Here is a 17,627-nt window from a genome sequence, read left to right as displayed (position 1 = left end):
CGAGATTATGCCATTTACTGGCACGGTATTATAGGACAGTCTGACAAATGTGCATTCAACAGTTTTTATTCATCACGCTGGGCACAATATTGCATTACAGACCGATTTTTCAAAAGAACAGTAGCCAAATTTTAATACACCTCACGATTTCTTTTCCTATGCATTCCATACACATTTCAATTTCACCACTGGTTTAAATAAATAGAATCTCTCTCTTCCTAAATTATCACATCCCATTTACTTAAAAATGAAGTTATAATCAAGGGGGTGGCAGAGGATAAGATGGTTGGATGGCATCATTGACTCAGTGAACATGAGTTTAAGCAAACTCAGGGAGACGGGAAAGGACAGGGAAACCTAGCGTGTCCATGGGGTTGCAAAGGATCAGACACGACTTAGCAACTGAAGAACAACGTCATGATCATTACTTATGAAAATAATAATGCTAATATTAAAAATAAAGGGAATTAACTATAACATTGCATAAGTTTTCTACTCTTGCAGCAGCATATACCTACAACTTCTCTTGGCATGTCAGTGGGGACTGTATTTATGAAATACTTGGTAAACTCCCAAAAGATATCAATACGTTGGACAAGAGATGTTCGATATACATCAACTTTGTCCTTGAAGTGGATATTTATACAAAGTCAGGGAAAACTGCATGAATATCAGTAAGTATTACCATAGGTTTCAAGTGTTTTGAAGTAAAAGGAACAACTGAAATTTCAAACTGTTGCATATTACAACACTGCAAAAGATAAACTGTTCAACTGTGGCTCTTTGGCTATTTGGACATAGCGCATTTCCATGGGTGCCTGAGTTTTCATTTTCCTCCGTAAGATGTATTTTCCTGGGGCTCTATGGACTTACAGTCATTACCACATAAATCATGGGAAGCATCTAACACGAAACAAAAGCCTCCAACAGTCACATTCAGTTATGTTTCTGGGGTTTGACCTTTATCCAATAAATTTCACAGATGCCAAATGAAGCCGTCCAGATGTTCATACGAGCAAAACCAATCTTCCTCACCTCCAAATTTGGCTTCAGAATAAGCCTGGAAAATCACTAACAATCCAGAGTTATGGCCCTTATAAGAACAGAACTCCCACTGAGATCAAAGCAACAGGCCACCACACCAAGATTGAGCCCCGAATTACTGCTTTTCAACTCAAATCCTCACAACCAAATGGGAACCAACCGTCAACCAAGACAGTTACAACACCCAGAAGGAGAAGAATGAGCACGCATGCACCCCAGATGGGTGGCTGTCACCCAGAGTGCCAGTCTTAGGCGCAAGGCTCAGAGAGGTAACGGAGCATAAGGTCAAAGCATACTTATCTTACAAATGCATGACTCTCGTGCAAATATAAAATGAACAAGCGTCAAATACTGAACTCATGAAATACTGCCAGGCCCAGAAATATCCTACATTTGGTTCAAAGGAGACATCCAAGAAATACAGACATACTGATACAGAGAAAGGATTGCTCAACTGGATTTACAAATACGCGCAAAATGGTCTGTTGATGGGGAAGCTTCAGTTTGCAGTCCCCTGCACACAACCACTTGCATTTCCGTGGACAAGAGTCATCTGCCTTCGTATCAGCCTCCTACCATTTGCAGAGGAAGAAAACAGCTCAAGGATACGGAGAATGTAGATAACCCACAAGATGCGAGATGGGAGAGCATCCAGCCACCTTTCAGTGTGCCCCTTTCGAAGCCCTCCACAAGTCTTACTTGTGGCAGAGGATGAGCTGGTTGGATGGCATCACCGACTCAATGGACATGCGTTTGAGCAAACTCCGGGAGACAGTGAAGGACAGGGAAGCCTGGTGTGCTGCAGTCCATGGGGTCACAAAGAGCTGGACACTAATGACTGAATAAGTCTTACTGGGATTCCCAGGTGGCGCTAGTGGTAAAGAACCCGTTTGCCAGTGCAGTAAGAGACATGGGTTTGACCCCTGGGTCAGGAAGATCCCCTAGAGAAGGACATGGCCACCCACTCCCATATGCCTGCCTAGAGAATCCCATGGATAAAGGAGCCTGGCAGACTCCAGTCCATGGGGTTTCAAGAGTCGGACATGACTTAGTGACTTTGCACACACGCACAACTCTTACTGGCTCTAATAATCACTGAATGTCCAAAAATTAACTGTGATTTAATATTTTCTTCATATTGTTTGGGCTTCCTTGTGACTCAAATGGTAAAGAATCTGCCGGCAATGTGGGAGACCCAGGTTTGACCCCCGGGTCGGGAAGATCCCCTGGAGAAGAAAATGGCAACCCACTCCAGCATTCTTGCTTGGAAAATGCCATAGACGGAGGAGCCTGGTGGGCTGCAGTCCATGGAGTTGCAAAGAGTTGGATACGACTGAGAGACTTCACTTTCATTTTCCTTTCCTTTCCTTTATTTACCATTCCTTTCCCTTGGACTGCAAGGAGATCCAACCAGTCCATTCTAAAGGAGATCAGTCCTGGGTGTTCTTTGGAAGGAATGATGCTAAAGCTGAAATTCCAGTACTTTGGCCACCTCATGCAAAGAGTTGACTCACTGGAAATGACTCTCATGCTGGGAGGGATTGGGGCCAGGAGGAGAAGGGGACGACCGAGGATGAGATGGCTGGATGGCATCACCGACTTGATGGACGTGAGTTTGAGTGAACTCCAGGAGTTGGTGATGGACAAGGAGGCCTGGAGTGCTGCGATTCATGGGGTTACAAAGAGTCAGACACAACTGAGCGAATGAACTGAACTGAACTGAACAGTCAACGAATCCTCAGAAGCTGATCAACAATCTTCCACACGAGGTGTTATTAATGGTCCATTTATCAGTTTCAATACATCAAGATATGTCTTTGTATTGAGAGAAAAATACTACTTTACGGTTTGGTTTTTGCTTGCTTTTGCCCATGGGGATGCCTTGGCAGACAGAAGAGGTTGGCAAACTACAGCAAGTGGGCAAGCCCAGCTCAGCACCTGTTTTTGTACAGCTGGCGAGCACAGAATTGTTCTTACTTTTTCAAATGTGGCTGGCGAAAATAAAATGTCATGACACGGAAGTTATATGAAATTCCAATTTCAGTGTCTGCACGTAATGTTTCATTGGAAAACAGCCGCTTACCTTTATTTATCTCCTATCTATCACTTTTTTTTCAGGCTACAATGGCCACAAGAGTAGTTGCCACCGAGATCTGAAGGACCACAAAGATGAAAATATTTACTATCAGATCCTCTACAGAAACTGTATATGATGAAAATCAGAATTCCTAACATTATAATGGGCCTCTGAAAGGTGCTAGGTGCATACCACATGGTCAGTAAACCATGTGTTTATTTCCCTTCAAGTTATAAAGTAAAACTTCTGAGAAGAGAACTGTGTTCTTCGATTCTTTTTGTCATTGTTCAGTTGCTCAGTTGTGTCTGACTGTTGGGGACCACACGGACTGCAGCACACCAGGCTTCCCTGTCCGTCACCATCTCCCGGAGCTTGCTCCAATTCATGTCCATTGAGTCAGTGAGGCCAACCAACCATCTCGTCCTCTGTCATCCCCTTCTCCCTTAATTCTTTTTATAACTTGCAAAATGCACAGACAAAGGCTTCGGAACCTCACTTGGCACTACTGAGACTGAAGTCAGGAAGCTCCTCACCATGAGAGAGTCCTATACGTTTTGTGGTTTGTCAGCACCCCTGACCTCCACCCGCTAAATGCCAGTAGCTTCCCATCACCAATAGTGACCACCAAAAATGTCTCCTGCCATTGCCAAACATCCCCTGGGGAGCAAAATCGCTCAGGCTGGGTAGCCAGTGGCTCCAAGCAATGCTGGACAGTAAGTCACTGTTCTAAATTACGAAGGAGCCGAAAGCTGCTAATGAAACCTGACTTCATTAAAGGAGGGAAAATTTCCTAATTAATAATAAATGATCTTTATTTATTATTAATTCAGTTCAGTTCAGTTCAGTCGCTCAGTCGTGTCGAACTTTTTGCAACCCCATGAATCACAGCATGCCAGGCCTCCCTGTCCATCACCAGCTCCCGGAATTCACTCAGAGTCACGTCCATCGAGTCAGTGATGCCATCCAGCCATCTCATCCTGTGTTGTCCCTTTCTCCTCCTGCCCCCAATCCCTCCCAGCATCAAAGTCTTCTCCAATGAGTCAACTCTTCGCATGAGGTGGCCAAAGTATCAGATTTTCAGCTTTAGCATCATTCCTTCCAAAGAAATCCCAGGGTTGATCTCCTTCAGAATGGACTGGTTGAATCTCCTTGCAGTCCAAGGGACTCTCAAGAGTCTTCTCAAACACCACAGTTCAAAAGCATCAATTCTTCGGCGCTCAGCCTTCTTCACAGTCCAACTCTCACATCCATACATGACTACTGGAAAAACCATAGCCTTGACTAGACGGACCTTAGTTGGCAAAGTAATGTCTCTGCTTTTGAATATGCTATCTAGGTTGCTCATAACTTTCCTTCCAAGGAGTAAGCGTCTTTTAATTTCATAGCTGCAATCACCATCTGCAGTGATTCTGGAGCCCAAAAAATAAAGTCTGACACTGTTTCCACTGTTTCCCCATCTATTTCCCATGGAGTGATGGGACCGGATGCCATGATCTTCGTTTTCTGAATGTTGAGCTTTAAGCCAACTTTTTCACTCTCATCTTTTACTTTCATCAAGACGCTTTTTAGTTCCTCTTCACTTTCTGCCATAAGGGTGGTGTCATCTGCATATCTGAGGTTATTCATATTTCTCCCAGCAATCTTGATTCCAGCTTGTGTTTCTTCCAGTCCAGCGTTTCTCATGATGTACTCTGCATAGAAGTTAAATAAGCAGGGTGACCATATACAGCCTTGATGTACTCCTTTTCCTATTTGGAACCAGTCTGTTGTTCCATGTCCAGTCCTAACTGTTGCTTCCTGGCCTGCATACAGATTTCTCAAGAGGCAGGTTGCAAGAAGAGATAAGAAAGCCTTCTTCAGCAATCAATGCAAAGAAATAGAGCAAAAGAACAGAACGGGAAAGACTAGAGATCTCTTCAAGAAAATTAGACATACGAAGGGAACATTTCATGCAAAGATGGGCTCAATAAAGGACAGAAATGGTCTGGACCTAACAGAAGCAGACTATATTAAGAAGAGATGGCAAGAATACACAGAAGAACTGTACAAAAAGATCTTCATGACTGGGATAATCATGATGGTGTGATCACTCATCTAGAGCCAGACATCCTGGAATGTGAAGTCAAGTGGGCCTTAGGAAGCATCACTACGAACAAAGCTAGTGGAGGTGATGGAATTCCAGTAGAGCTATTTCAAATCCTGAAAGATAATGCTGTGAAAGTGCTGCACTCAATATGCCAACAAATTTGGAAAACTCAGCAGTGGCCACAGGACTGGAAAAGGTCAGTTTTCATTCCAATCCCAAAGAAAGGCAATGCCAAAGAACACTCAAACTACCGCACAATTGCACTCATCTCACACACTAGTAAAGTAATGCTCAAAATTCTCCAAGCCAGGCTTCAGCAATACGTGAACCGTGAACTTCCTGATGTTCAAGCTGGTTTTCGAAAAGGCAGAGGAACCAGAGATCAAATTGCCAACATCCGCTGGATCATGGAAAAAGCAAGAGAGTTCCAGAAAATCATCTATTTCTGCTTTATTGACTATGCCAAAGCCTTTGACTGTGTGGATCACAACAGACTGTGGAAAATTATTAATTAGGAAATAATTAATAAATAATTAATTACCTGCCTCCTGAGAAATCTGTATGCAGGTCAAGAAGCAACAGTTAAAAGCAGACATAGAACAATAGACTGGTTCCAAATTGGGAAAGGAGTACTTCAAGGCTGTATAATGTCACCCTGCTCATTAACTTGTAAGTACAGTGCATCAAGCAGAATGTTGGGGTAGATGAAGCTGGAATCGTGACTGCAGAGAGAAAGAGAAAGATCAATACCTCAGATATGCAGATGACACCACCCTTATGGCAGAAAGTGAAGAGGAGCTAAACAGCCTCTTGATGAAAGGGAAAGAGAGTGAAAAAGCTGGCTTAAAGCTCAACATTCAAAAAATGAAGATCATGGAATCCAGTCCCATCACTCCATGGCAAATAGATGGGGAAACAACAGAAACCGTGAGAGACTCTATTTTCTCGGGCTCCAAAGTCACTGCCGATGGTGACTGCAGCCATGAAATTAGAAGACACTGGCTCTTTGGAAGAAAAGCTTTGACAAAGCGAGAGAGCATATTAAAATAAAAAAAACAGAGACATTACTGACAAAGGCCCGTACAGTCAAAGCTAACGTTTTTCTAGTGGTCATGTATGGATGTCAGAGTTGGACCATATAGAAAGCTGAGTGCTGAATAACTGGTGCTTTTGAACTGTGGTGTTGCAGAAGACTCCAGAGAGTCCCTTGGACTGCAAGGAGATCCAACCAGTCCTTCCTAAAGAAGATCAGTCCTGAATATTCATTGGAAGGGCTGATGCTGAAGGTGAAACTCCAATCCTTTGGCCAGCTGATGCAAAGAGCTGACTTATTGGAAAAGACTCTGATGCTGGGAAAGACTGAAGGCAGGAGGAGAAGGGGACAACAGAGGATGTGATGGTTAGATGGCATCACTGACTCGATGGACATGAGTCTAAGGAAGCTCCGGGAGTTGGTGATGGACAGGGAAGCCTGGTGTGCTGCAGTCCATAAGGTCGCAAAGAGTCAGACACGACTGAGAAACTGGACTAAACTGGACTAAACTGAATAAACTGATCATGCTACATTATTCAGGTACAAAATGGATTATATAACCTTTTTTTCCCTGAAGGTAGTACAGTAAGGATGTACTTTGGAGGAGGAAGAAAATGTAATGTATACATTTCACTCATGGATCATTCACAAACACTTAATGAGCACCAGCCAGAATGGCTATCATAAAATATATCCATAAACAGTAAATAATGGAGAAGGTGTGGGGAAAAGGGAACCCTCCTGCACTGTTGGTGGGGATGTAAACTGGTACAGCCACTATGGAGAACAGTATGCTGCTGCTGCTGCTGCTAAGTCGCTTCAGTCGTGTCCGACTCTGTGCGACCCCATAGACGGCAGCCCACCAGGCTCCCCCGTCCCTGGGATTCTCCAGGCAAGAACACTGGAGTGGGTTGCCGTTTCCTTCTCCAATGCATGAAAGTGAAAAGTGAAAGTGAAGTCGCTCAGTCATGTCAGAGAACAGTATGGAGGGTCCTTAAAAAAACTGAAACTAGAGCTATGGCCCTGCCCCCTGGAGAATGAAATGGCAACCCACTCCAGTATTCCTGCCTAGAAAATGCCATGGACGGAGGAGCCTGGTGGGCTACAGTCCATGGAGTCACAAAGAGTCAGACACGACTGAAGCAACTTAGCATACGCGCACGACCCTGAAATCCCACTCCTGGGCATATATCCAGAGGAAAACCTGACCCAAGAGGATACGCACACCCCAGTGTTCAGTGCAGCACTATTCACAGCAGCAAAGACATGGAAACGACTCAAACGTACACCAGCAGATGAAAGGATATAGACACTGTGGCACATATATAAAGTGGAGGATTACTCGCCATTTCAAAGCAGGAAGTCATGCCATCCGCAGCAACACCTATGGACCTAGAGCTTGTCACGCCAAGTGAAACTAAGTCAGATGGAGAGGGAGAAATACACTATGACCTACCTTAGATGTAGAATCTACAAAGAAATTATACAAATGAACTTGCTTACAAAACAGAAAGAGATGAACAGACCTAGAAAACAAACTTATGGTTGCCAGGGAGAAGATAAGTCAGTGAGTTTGGGATAGACATGTACTCTGCTCTATGTAACATGGAGAACCAACAAGGACCTGCTGTCCAGCACAGGGAACTCTGCTCAATCCTCTGTAATAACCTTATGGTTCCCAGGGGGAAGGATGGGGGAAGGGATAGTTAGGGAGTTTGGGATGGACATAGACACACTGCTGGATTTAACATGGAGAACCAGCAAGGACCTGCTGTCCAGCACAGGGAACTCTGCTCAATCCTCTGTAATAACCTTATGGTTCCCAGGGGGAAGGATGGGGGAAGGGATAGTTAGGGAGTTTGGGATGGACACGCACACACTGCTGTATTTAATATGGAGAACCAGCAAGGACCTGCTGGACAGCACAGGGAACTCTGCTCAATGTCATGTGGCAGCCTGGATGGGAGGGGAGTTTGTGGGAGAATGGATGCATGTATACGTATGGCTGAATCACTTCAATGTTCACCTGAAACTATCACAACATTGTTTGTTAATCAGCTATACCCCAATACAAAATAAAAAGTTGAAAAAACAAAACAAAACAAAAAGACAAATGCTCGGTAAGCAATGACTCCATACCCACACACGGTTCTAGGCTTCAGGATCCCACAATGAACAAAGCGCGACACAATCAATGGCTGCCTGAAGCTTCTTTTCTGGTGAAGGAGACAGAATCGCAGAGGCAAAGAAATAGGTATATAAAATGACAAGGGTGTAGTATGGCCGAGGACACTGTAAAGGGGTGGGAGGTGATACGGGAGGGCAAGGCTGAGGAGGTGGCATTTGTGCTGAGATGTGAATCGGGGGTGGGGGGGGGGGCGGGGGCGGTGGTGCGTGGTGAGTTGGGTGTCTATGGGAGAAGCCTTCTGGGAGGAGGTAAAAGACATGTTGATGGGGGCTGAACACAGGAGGAAGTGGAGCGAGACCACAGGCAGATGAGACAGTGTTTACTCTGAAGGAGATGCTTAGACAGTAAAGGGCGTGAGTCAAACGGCAACATGATTCCGACTACACGTGTAAAGGGTCTTTTCAGCACCCACATGCACACAGTCGAATGTGGGAGGCCCGAGAGCACGCTCACAGACTGGTCCAGACAAGAGATGCTGGCAGGCTGGACAAGGCTGGCAACTGCATGGGAGGAAGAACCCATGTCCTAGAAAGATCCTGATAGTGACCAACTTTGCAGACGCAACCAGAACTAGTTAGAAACTGTGCACTTTCTATAAAAAGCAGAGACGTCCCTTTGCCAACAAAGGTCTGTATAGACAAGGCTATGGTTTTTCCAGTAGTCATGTGTGGATGTGAGAGTTGGACCATAAAGAAGTCTGAGCACCAAAGAATTGGTGCTTTTGAACTGTGGTGCTGGAGAAGACTCTTGAGGGTCCCTTGGACTGCGAGGAGATCCAACCAGTCCATCCTAAAGGAGATCAGTCCTGAATATTCACTGGAAGGACTGATGCTGAAGCCGAAGCTCCAATGCTTTGTCCACCTGATGTGAACAGTCGACTCATCGGAAAGACCCTGATGCTGGGAAAGATTGAGGGCAGGAGGAGAAGGGGACGACAGAGGATGAGATGGTTGGACTGACTCAATGGACATGAGTTTGAGCAAACTCGGGGAGATAGTGAAGGACAGGGAAGCCTGGCGTGCTGCAGTCCACAGGGTCGCAAAGACTTGGACACGACTTAACCACTGAACAACAACTTTCTATGAAATATTATGTAAGCTTTATCTTTTAACATACACTCAGTTACCTCATCAGCATAACTTTTTGACTTGGTGAGGGTTTTTTTTAACTCTTCTGTCCCAATATTTGTTCAAAACGGTTTTTAAAGCTGTAGATCTTTACTCAAGACCACAATGGAGACAGCATTCCCAACTTGAGTTGCCTCTATCAATGTGCTTGCCTGGGAAGTCCAATGGGCAGAGAATCCTGGCTGGCCACCGTCCACTGGATGACAAAGAGTCAGGCACGACTTAGTGACTAAACAACCACCACACCTGGTTTGCTGAGTTATTTCAGGACCATTATCCAATATGTTTGTGCTTGATTTTCCCCACATGTAAAATGGAATTATCATCGCTTACCCTTCACTCCATTAACCAGAAGATCAAGGGGAAAAGCTTACACAGTGCTTCAAGTCTCAAAAGAAATGCAAACTATCTGCGAATGTACCCAGTGATAATATCCAAAGGAGATAAACTTTGATTAACATGTAAGGTTCATCCCCACGGATTCAGACTCAAGACAACCCTGAAATTTACATCAGCTTTGTAATATAGTCCAAAGGTTCTGTTGGAATTAGCCGTGACTTATTGATTCATTTTTGCTTTCAGGCAAAAGGAATTGATTTCTGTTCTTGTGAAATTCAGTCTCTCATGTCAGCCTTGATCATTCAATTATGAAATATGGTTCAACGATCTGTATTCCCCAGAGTTGCAATGTTCTTTAATTAGGGTATTTTAGAAGCAGTTCAAATGAATCTCTCCCATTCAAATTTCAAATGTATAAAAAAGAATTAATCTCTTGATGGGGTAAGGATAAAAGGGGTGCTAAGTACGAATACTACAGATACAAAAAATTACCATCATGTGAAGGAAAGTTATGACCAACCTAGATAGCATATTAAAAACCAGAGATATTACTTTGCTAACAAAGGTCCATCTAGTCAAGGCTATGGTTTTTCCAGTGGTCATGTATGGATGAGAGTTGGACTGTGAAGAAAGCTGAGCACTGAAGAATTGATGCTTTTGAACTGCGGTGTTGGAGAAGACTCTTGAGAGTCCCTTGGACTGCAAGGAGATCCAACCAGTCCATCCTAAAGGAAATCAGTCCTGGATGTTCATTGGAAGGACTGATACTGAGGCTGAAACTCCAATACTTTGGCCACCTCATGAGAAGAGTTGAGTCACTGGAAAAGACCCTAATGCTGGGAGGGATTGGGGGCAGGAGGAGAAGGGGACAACAGAGGATGAGATGGCTGGATGGCATCACCGACTCGATGGACATGAATTTGGGTGAACTCCGGGAGTTGGTGATGGACAGAGAGGCTTAGCATGGTGTGATTCATGGGGTTGCAAGGAGTTGGACATGACTGAGCAACTGAACTGAACTGAATACCCAACCAACAAAACTGGAAAAAAAAAAAAAAACTAATTATGAAATTTAGTCGCGTGGCCATATTTTCTTACACACACACACAATCTTTTTCTGTAATGATGACATAAACGAATTCAACACTAGTTGAAGAACAATTAATATAACAGATATCAGAAAATGTCTTATCAGGGCCAATGTTTACGATACTATATAAAAAGGAAAAGGATTGTAGACCAGACATTCCATTTCTGCCCAGAATCTAGAGAGTCAGAGGTAAGCAAAGCTTGCTTTCACCAAATTAGTTCACATTCACACGATTATATAATTTTGACTGTAAAATAAAAGAAGGCTTTAACTTTCAGTCTAATAGTAGCACCCACGAAAGAAATTTCAGCAAACTCTACCATGACTGCAAAGCACTCCAGTATGTACAGCAGGTTTCAACTGTATTCACTTATACTGTCTGAATATAAAGCCAACTTTCAGACTAGAGCTGAAGCATATACTACATGTATATTACATATATACACACATACAGATTCTTATAGCTTATGATGTTTTTGGTCTGAGAAATTTATGCCATCAAACATATGACTGAGAATAATGTGAAATTTAGAACATGGGTGTGCAACAAGAAATACTCAGAAATAGAAAAGAGACTGCTTGCTTAAAGAATCGAATTACTTAACGACCAGTTCCTGCACACAAAGTAAACACATACAAAATAACTTAGCTGTAAGTCGAATGCATTAAGTCTTCTGGTGGAATCAGAAGATGTTTTCTCCTTAAAAACATTTCTGACTAAAATAACTGGAGAATGGAGAGACAAATAAGGTAATACATAGAAATACTGATACATACATCTTGATTGCAGCAGTGACTGCATTAACGGAATCTATCCAAGTGATAAAAACGTTACAAAACTATATTAATACATCCCTTGCACCAATGATGATTATCTGCTTTTGTCACTGTGCTGCGAATATATACGGTATACACATTGGTGGAAAGAGAGTGAACAGTACATGTGATTTCTCTCTACTAGCTCTGCAGCTTCCTGTGACTCTACACTTATTCCAAAATTAATTTAAAAAAAAATACTGATACAGTTGTAGGGCACATACCTTTGAACATTGCTTGTGATTCTGGCACCAAACCAGGGAACCATTGTTCTGCAAAACGAGAAAAGAAACATTGACTCGTTAGATACTTTTCTATTTGAAAACTACATACACCTGTGTGCTTTAATATAATTTAAAAGTATCAGCCCTAATGAAAGACCAACTTGCCACCCTGCTATGTCTTTCTTCCGAAAACAGAAAAGTGGGTTTCTAATGGAAATCGTGTTTTGCCCTTGACTTCGTGATACAAATACATATAAAATAATGAAGAATTTCAAGCTGTTCTGGGAAGGAAAAGTGTGTGAGCCATCTCTCAGGGGTGTGCTGAGTGATCAAATACAGACCAGCAGGAAAATGACCCGCAGAGGTGTCTTCCTGGAGGCTTTGCAATTTCAACTAATCAGTAAAAAGAGTTTGAGCCTGGAAGTCAGATACCATGTGAAAAATGTTCTCTCTCTCTCTCTCTCTCTCTTTCCCCCTTCTCTGGATGTGTGACTCTGGACAAGGGGCTTGTCTGTCCCTCAGTTCATCCACCTGTAAAGCATAAAGACATTAGCTCTTGCATGTGGTCAGCGGTATAAGTAAGTGAGGGGATACGCACAAACCACTCAAACACACCAAATGCCAGGATTAGGATTTATTCAAATTCAAATTTCTTTTATTGAAGTATAGCTGATTTATAATGTTGTGTTAATTTCTGCTGTACAGAGTGACTTTGTTATACATACATATATATATACACATATATATACACACATTTTTTCATATTCTTTTCCAGTTATACATACATATATATATACACATATATATACACACATTTTTTCATATTCTTTTCCAGTTATACATACATATATATATATACATATATATACACACATTTTTTCATATTCTTTTCCATTATGCTTTATCAGAGGATATTGAGTGAATGAGGACTGCTGCTGAAGCTGAAACTCCAATCCTTTGGCTACCTGATGCAAAGAGCTGACTCACTGCCAAAGACCCTGATTCTGGGAAAGACTGAAGGCGGGAAGAGAAGGGGAGGACAGAGGATGAGATGCTTGGATGGCATCACCGACTCAACAGACATGAGTTTGAGTAAACTCGGGGAGCTGGTGATGGACAGGGAGGCCTGGCGTTCTGCAGTCCATGGGGTTGCAAAGAGTCAGACATGACTGAGCAACTGAACTGAACTGATTGAGTATAGTTCCCTGCGCTCTACAGTAGAACCTTGTTTATCCATCCTATATATAAATGCGTGTTTCCATCTGCTAACCCCAAACTCCCAAGTTGTCCCTCTCCACCACCCCACCCCCTTGACAACCATCAGTCTGTCCTCTACGTCTGTGAGTCTCTTTCCGCTTCATAGATAAGTTCGTTCGTGTCGCATTTTAGATTCTACATGTAAGTGACAGCCTATGATCTTTCTCTGTCTGACTTATTTCACTTACGTGATGATCTCTGCATCCATCCACGTTGCTGCCAATGGCCTTATCTCATTGTTTTCTGTGGCCGACTAGTATTTTATTCTATACATGATTTTCTCTACCCACTCATATGTTGATGGATATTTACATTGCTTCCATATCTTGGCTATTGTAAATAGTGACACCATGAACACAGGGGTGCACGCATCTTTTTGGAATTACAGTTCTGTAGGACTATGATTTATTATCCTTAGATTCTGAATTTCTGTCTGAAACTTGTCCTCGTACATGACTAAAATTTTGGTTGGATTATGATACTTTACATCAGACTGTGCTAGGCTGGGATAGGTTGGGAGAGCTAATGGAAATGGTCACCTGGTAATTAAGACACTGTGACCTCCTGTTCTCTGAAATTCAAAGTTAGCCACGAGATTAAAGTAGCCCATTACCTATGGCTGAATGCCTAAACTTTTAATTTTAAGAATATCATAGTGAATAGAATAGTATCGCCTTTGTTTGCACTCAAAAGAACACTGAACCAATAATATACCTTTTGAAAATTATTCTTATTACAAAATTCTGATACATAATTCACATATGCAAAATTCACTCATGTAAACTGAAAAATTCAGTGGTTTTTAGTAGAAAGGCAGTGCCACCATCATCACAAATTGTTGGACTTTTTCATCACCTCTGACACAAAACTGTCCATTTTGCAGGCCCTCTCCTCCGACTCTGACAGCCACTAACATCCATTGTTTCTCTAGAAATTTCCTTACTCTGGACACTTGGTGTAAATGGAACCAGAACATACGTAGTCTTCTGTGTCTGGATCATTTCACTTCATCATGTTTTACATTATGCTCCTGAGAGTCTCTTGGAGACTCAAGGAGATCAAACCAGTCCATCCTAAAGGAAATCCATCGTGAATATTCACTGGAAGGACGGAAGCCGAAGCTCCAATACTTGAATGCAAAGAGCTGACTCATTAGAAAAGACCCTGATGCTGGGAAAGATTAGAGGCAGAAGGAGAAGTGGGTGACAGAGGATGAGATGGCATCACTGACTCGATGAACATGCGTTTGAGAAAGCTCCAGGAGAAATAGGAGAGGACAGAGAAGCCTGGCATTCTGCAGTCCATGAGGCAGCGAACAGTCGGACACAACTTAGCAACCGAACAGCAGTCTTTTTGCTTCATCCCTGCTGTCACATACATCAATACTTCATCCATCCTTTTTTTACTGTCAGATTCTATTCTATGGATATCTACTCTTCCATTCACAATAACATATCTTCCTAATGCAGGAGTCTCAAAGTCACTGGGTAGATCTCAACTGTTTAGGATTAGAAATTTCCCTCTTCTATCTAAAAATCATTTGGCTAAAAGATCTCCGTTCTGCAGGAAAGCTTTCCCCATTAAGTGTCTCTGTCATACTAACTCGAGTCTCCTTTACAAGCTTAACTCCCCCAAATTGCTGAATGCCCCTAACAATTTTCGATAATCTGGTATTAACCTCCTTACCCCCTCGCTGAGCTGCACTCATCCTCAGTGGGCACTGATATCTCCCTACATTATCAATGCCTACCAAGCCATCAATAAGGGCTGGAGCTGTGTATGAACAGCCTGGACTGAGGTCAGGCACGGTCTTTTGTAGGCTTGATATCAGAGAAATAAGAATTTAATAGACCGGGTGGGGGCCAAAGCTGGACAAACAGTGGACATGGTTTAATTACTGGCAATAATATGTTCAAGAAAGAGGCCATTATGGGAAAAACCCAGTGTTTCATAAAAACTGGTGACAGCGTTCACAAGGGCTTTAGGCAGATCAAGGTACTGGTCACAAGCCGACTGTACTGTGTTCGGACATGTCTCAGTCATGTCTGAGTCTTTGCGAGCCCAGGGACTATAGCCCGCCAGACTCCTCTCTCTGTGAGATTTCCCAGGCAAGAATACTGGAGTCGGGTAGCCATTCCCATCTCCACGACATCTTGCTGGAGATACAGGGATCGAACCTGTATCTCCAGCATTGACAGATGGGTCCCTTACCACTGAGTCACCTGGGAGGCCCATAAAGAAGGTTAACAACAGCAACAAGAAGCAGGGCCCAAACGCTGAGAAGCATGTTGTCATGGCAATGCTGGGGGCAGGGTCTGGGGCATCGCGAGAACTTCTCTCCTCGTCGTCCTGTCTGGGAAGGGTGTTTGTCGCCTGTCCCATGTGGGGTTGAGTCCTGCTAGGACTTCCAAGGACCAGGTCTGGCAGACCACAGCCTGACCCCAACCTGAGTGCCCTGCGCTCACGCCCCAGACATGGGAACCAGTGAGGTTCCTTCCAAAGAGACACAGGGCTAAAGCGAATGGACTCCCAACCTTGGAGACTAGGTCGAGGCCAGATCTTGACCACCTCCTTCAGCAGGGTCACGGTCTGAGGGGGCCTTCCCTGGTGGCTCAGATAGACCAGAATCTTCCTGCCAGTGCAGGAGACCCTGGGTTGGGAAGATCCCCTGGAGACGGGAAAGGCTACCCACTCCAGTGTTCTTGGGCTTCCCTTGTGGCTCAGCTGGTAAAGAATCCGCCTACAACGTGGAAGACTTGGGTTTGATCCCTAGGTCAGGAAGATCCCCTGGAGAAGGGAATGGCAACCCAGTGCAGTATTCTTGCCTGGGAAATCCCATGGACGGAAGAGCCTGGTGGGGCTAGGGTCCATGGGGTTGCAAAGAGTCGGACACGACTGAGCGACTCCATGACAACAACAGTGTGGTCTGAAGACCTTCTGCCTCCCTGAGTCAGGTCAGCACGTCCTGCCCCTTGCCCTGGGATCCCTGACCTGGGACCGGCATCCACCAGCTTCCCCTCCTGGTCTTCTTTCTCCTGGACACATGGGCAGGCCCTCTGCAGTTCTGCCTCTGCTCTGGAGAGATGCATCACACACCCTCCTGCTCTAGGACCTCTTTTCCCTGCCCTGAGTCTTAAGCTCCTCAATGGGAGTGTGCTCCTGGACACAGGGATTCCTGTTTCCGATCCGCTTGAAACCTTCACGCTGGCAACTGGGCCAGCTTCTTAGGCCAATTGCAAGGGTGCCCAGGGCTACAGAAGCAGGCATGGCAACTGCTCCCATGTCAGCCCAGTGATGGGCTGACAAAAATATTACCAGCGGGGTCATATGCCACTGACCTGAGTATTCTCGATAAATAGCATGATTGAGACAGTACAAGCATCTGCTCTGGTTATCTGTCATAGTCACCTACATGATCAATCCAGAAACTCAGCTATGAGTGCCATGGTGAAGAAAAGCGAGGGAGACAGACAGAGAGACTGAGAGCGGGCTGTGAATGAAATCTCCAGATGTACAAACCACAAGGAGAGTAGGAATCGGACCAGAGAGCTCCCAACATTGTAAGCTCAGAGAATATCAGATCAGGTGGGGCGGCTGGAGCAGGGAATAGGCGAGGAGATGGGGTGAACACGCAGGAAGTGGAGCCGGTTACAAATTACTGGAAAGAACACTTTTCACTTAGTATATGTCTTAGGATTAAAAAAATAATAACAACAACAACATAGATTAGAGCTGTGAGAAGCTCCGTTCATGGCACATCTTGGTTAGAATCCTTCTGTTCGCTTTGGAGGTAAAATGGTCAAACCTCAACAACAGACGAATCCAGGGAAGGGTGCGTTCAGCTGCCTGACAAACGCAAACACGACTGCCAGCCCCAGGCTGAAACACACATTGCTGCCGGTCCCATTGGCCTGCACACCCTATCCCAGCAGCCACTGAGCCCATCTATCACTGACATTTTCCTGGGATTTAATACCAACGCATTTCCTCCACCGAAGCACTTTCATTTGAGGCCAAATTTCCCATTAATCACAAAAAATGAAAAGCTGTCCTTAGAAAGAAATATTGGGGGCAACAGCAAGCAGGCATGAAAGGTTTATTATGATTATAATCGTTAACTTTTTTATTACAAAAGATAGGATGTCATAGCTTGCTGGGGAAGATTAAAAAGATAATCCACGTAAAGAGTTTAGCAAAATGGTTGGCACAGAGTTAGATGCTTAAAAAAAAAGATGATTGTGATTATAAATTTTACTATGTTTGCCATTATTTTTGTTCTGAGAAGTAGAAGAGTAATCCTGGACTGTCAAACTCCCAGCTCCCATGTGTAACACGCATCCTAGGCT

General features: G+C 43.9%; 1 protein-coding gene across 1 annotated transcript in view; it reads right to left on the bottom strand.

Moving 5' to 3' along the window:
- The window catches only part of ANOS1 (anosmin 1), a 220,891-nt gene that overhangs the window by 165,179 nt on the left and 38,085 nt on the right, over nucleotides 1-17,627 (bottom strand). The window contains exon 2 of the mRNA XM_068962943.1: nucleotides 12,025-12,072. Coding sequence (XP_068819044.1) covers nucleotides 12,025-12,072 — 48 coding nt within the window. The remainder of the gene's footprint in view (nucleotides 1-12,024; nucleotides 12,073-17,627) is intronic.

The sequence above is a fragment of the Capricornis sumatraensis genome, chromosome X (assembly GCF_032405125.1).
Source record: "Capricornis sumatraensis isolate serow.1 chromosome X, serow.2, whole genome shotgun sequence".
In the NCBI taxonomy this organism is placed as follows: domain Eukaryota; kingdom Metazoa; phylum Chordata; class Mammalia; order Artiodactyla; family Bovidae; genus Capricornis; species Capricornis sumatraensis.
This window is presented reverse-complemented; position numbering and strand designations above follow the sequence as displayed.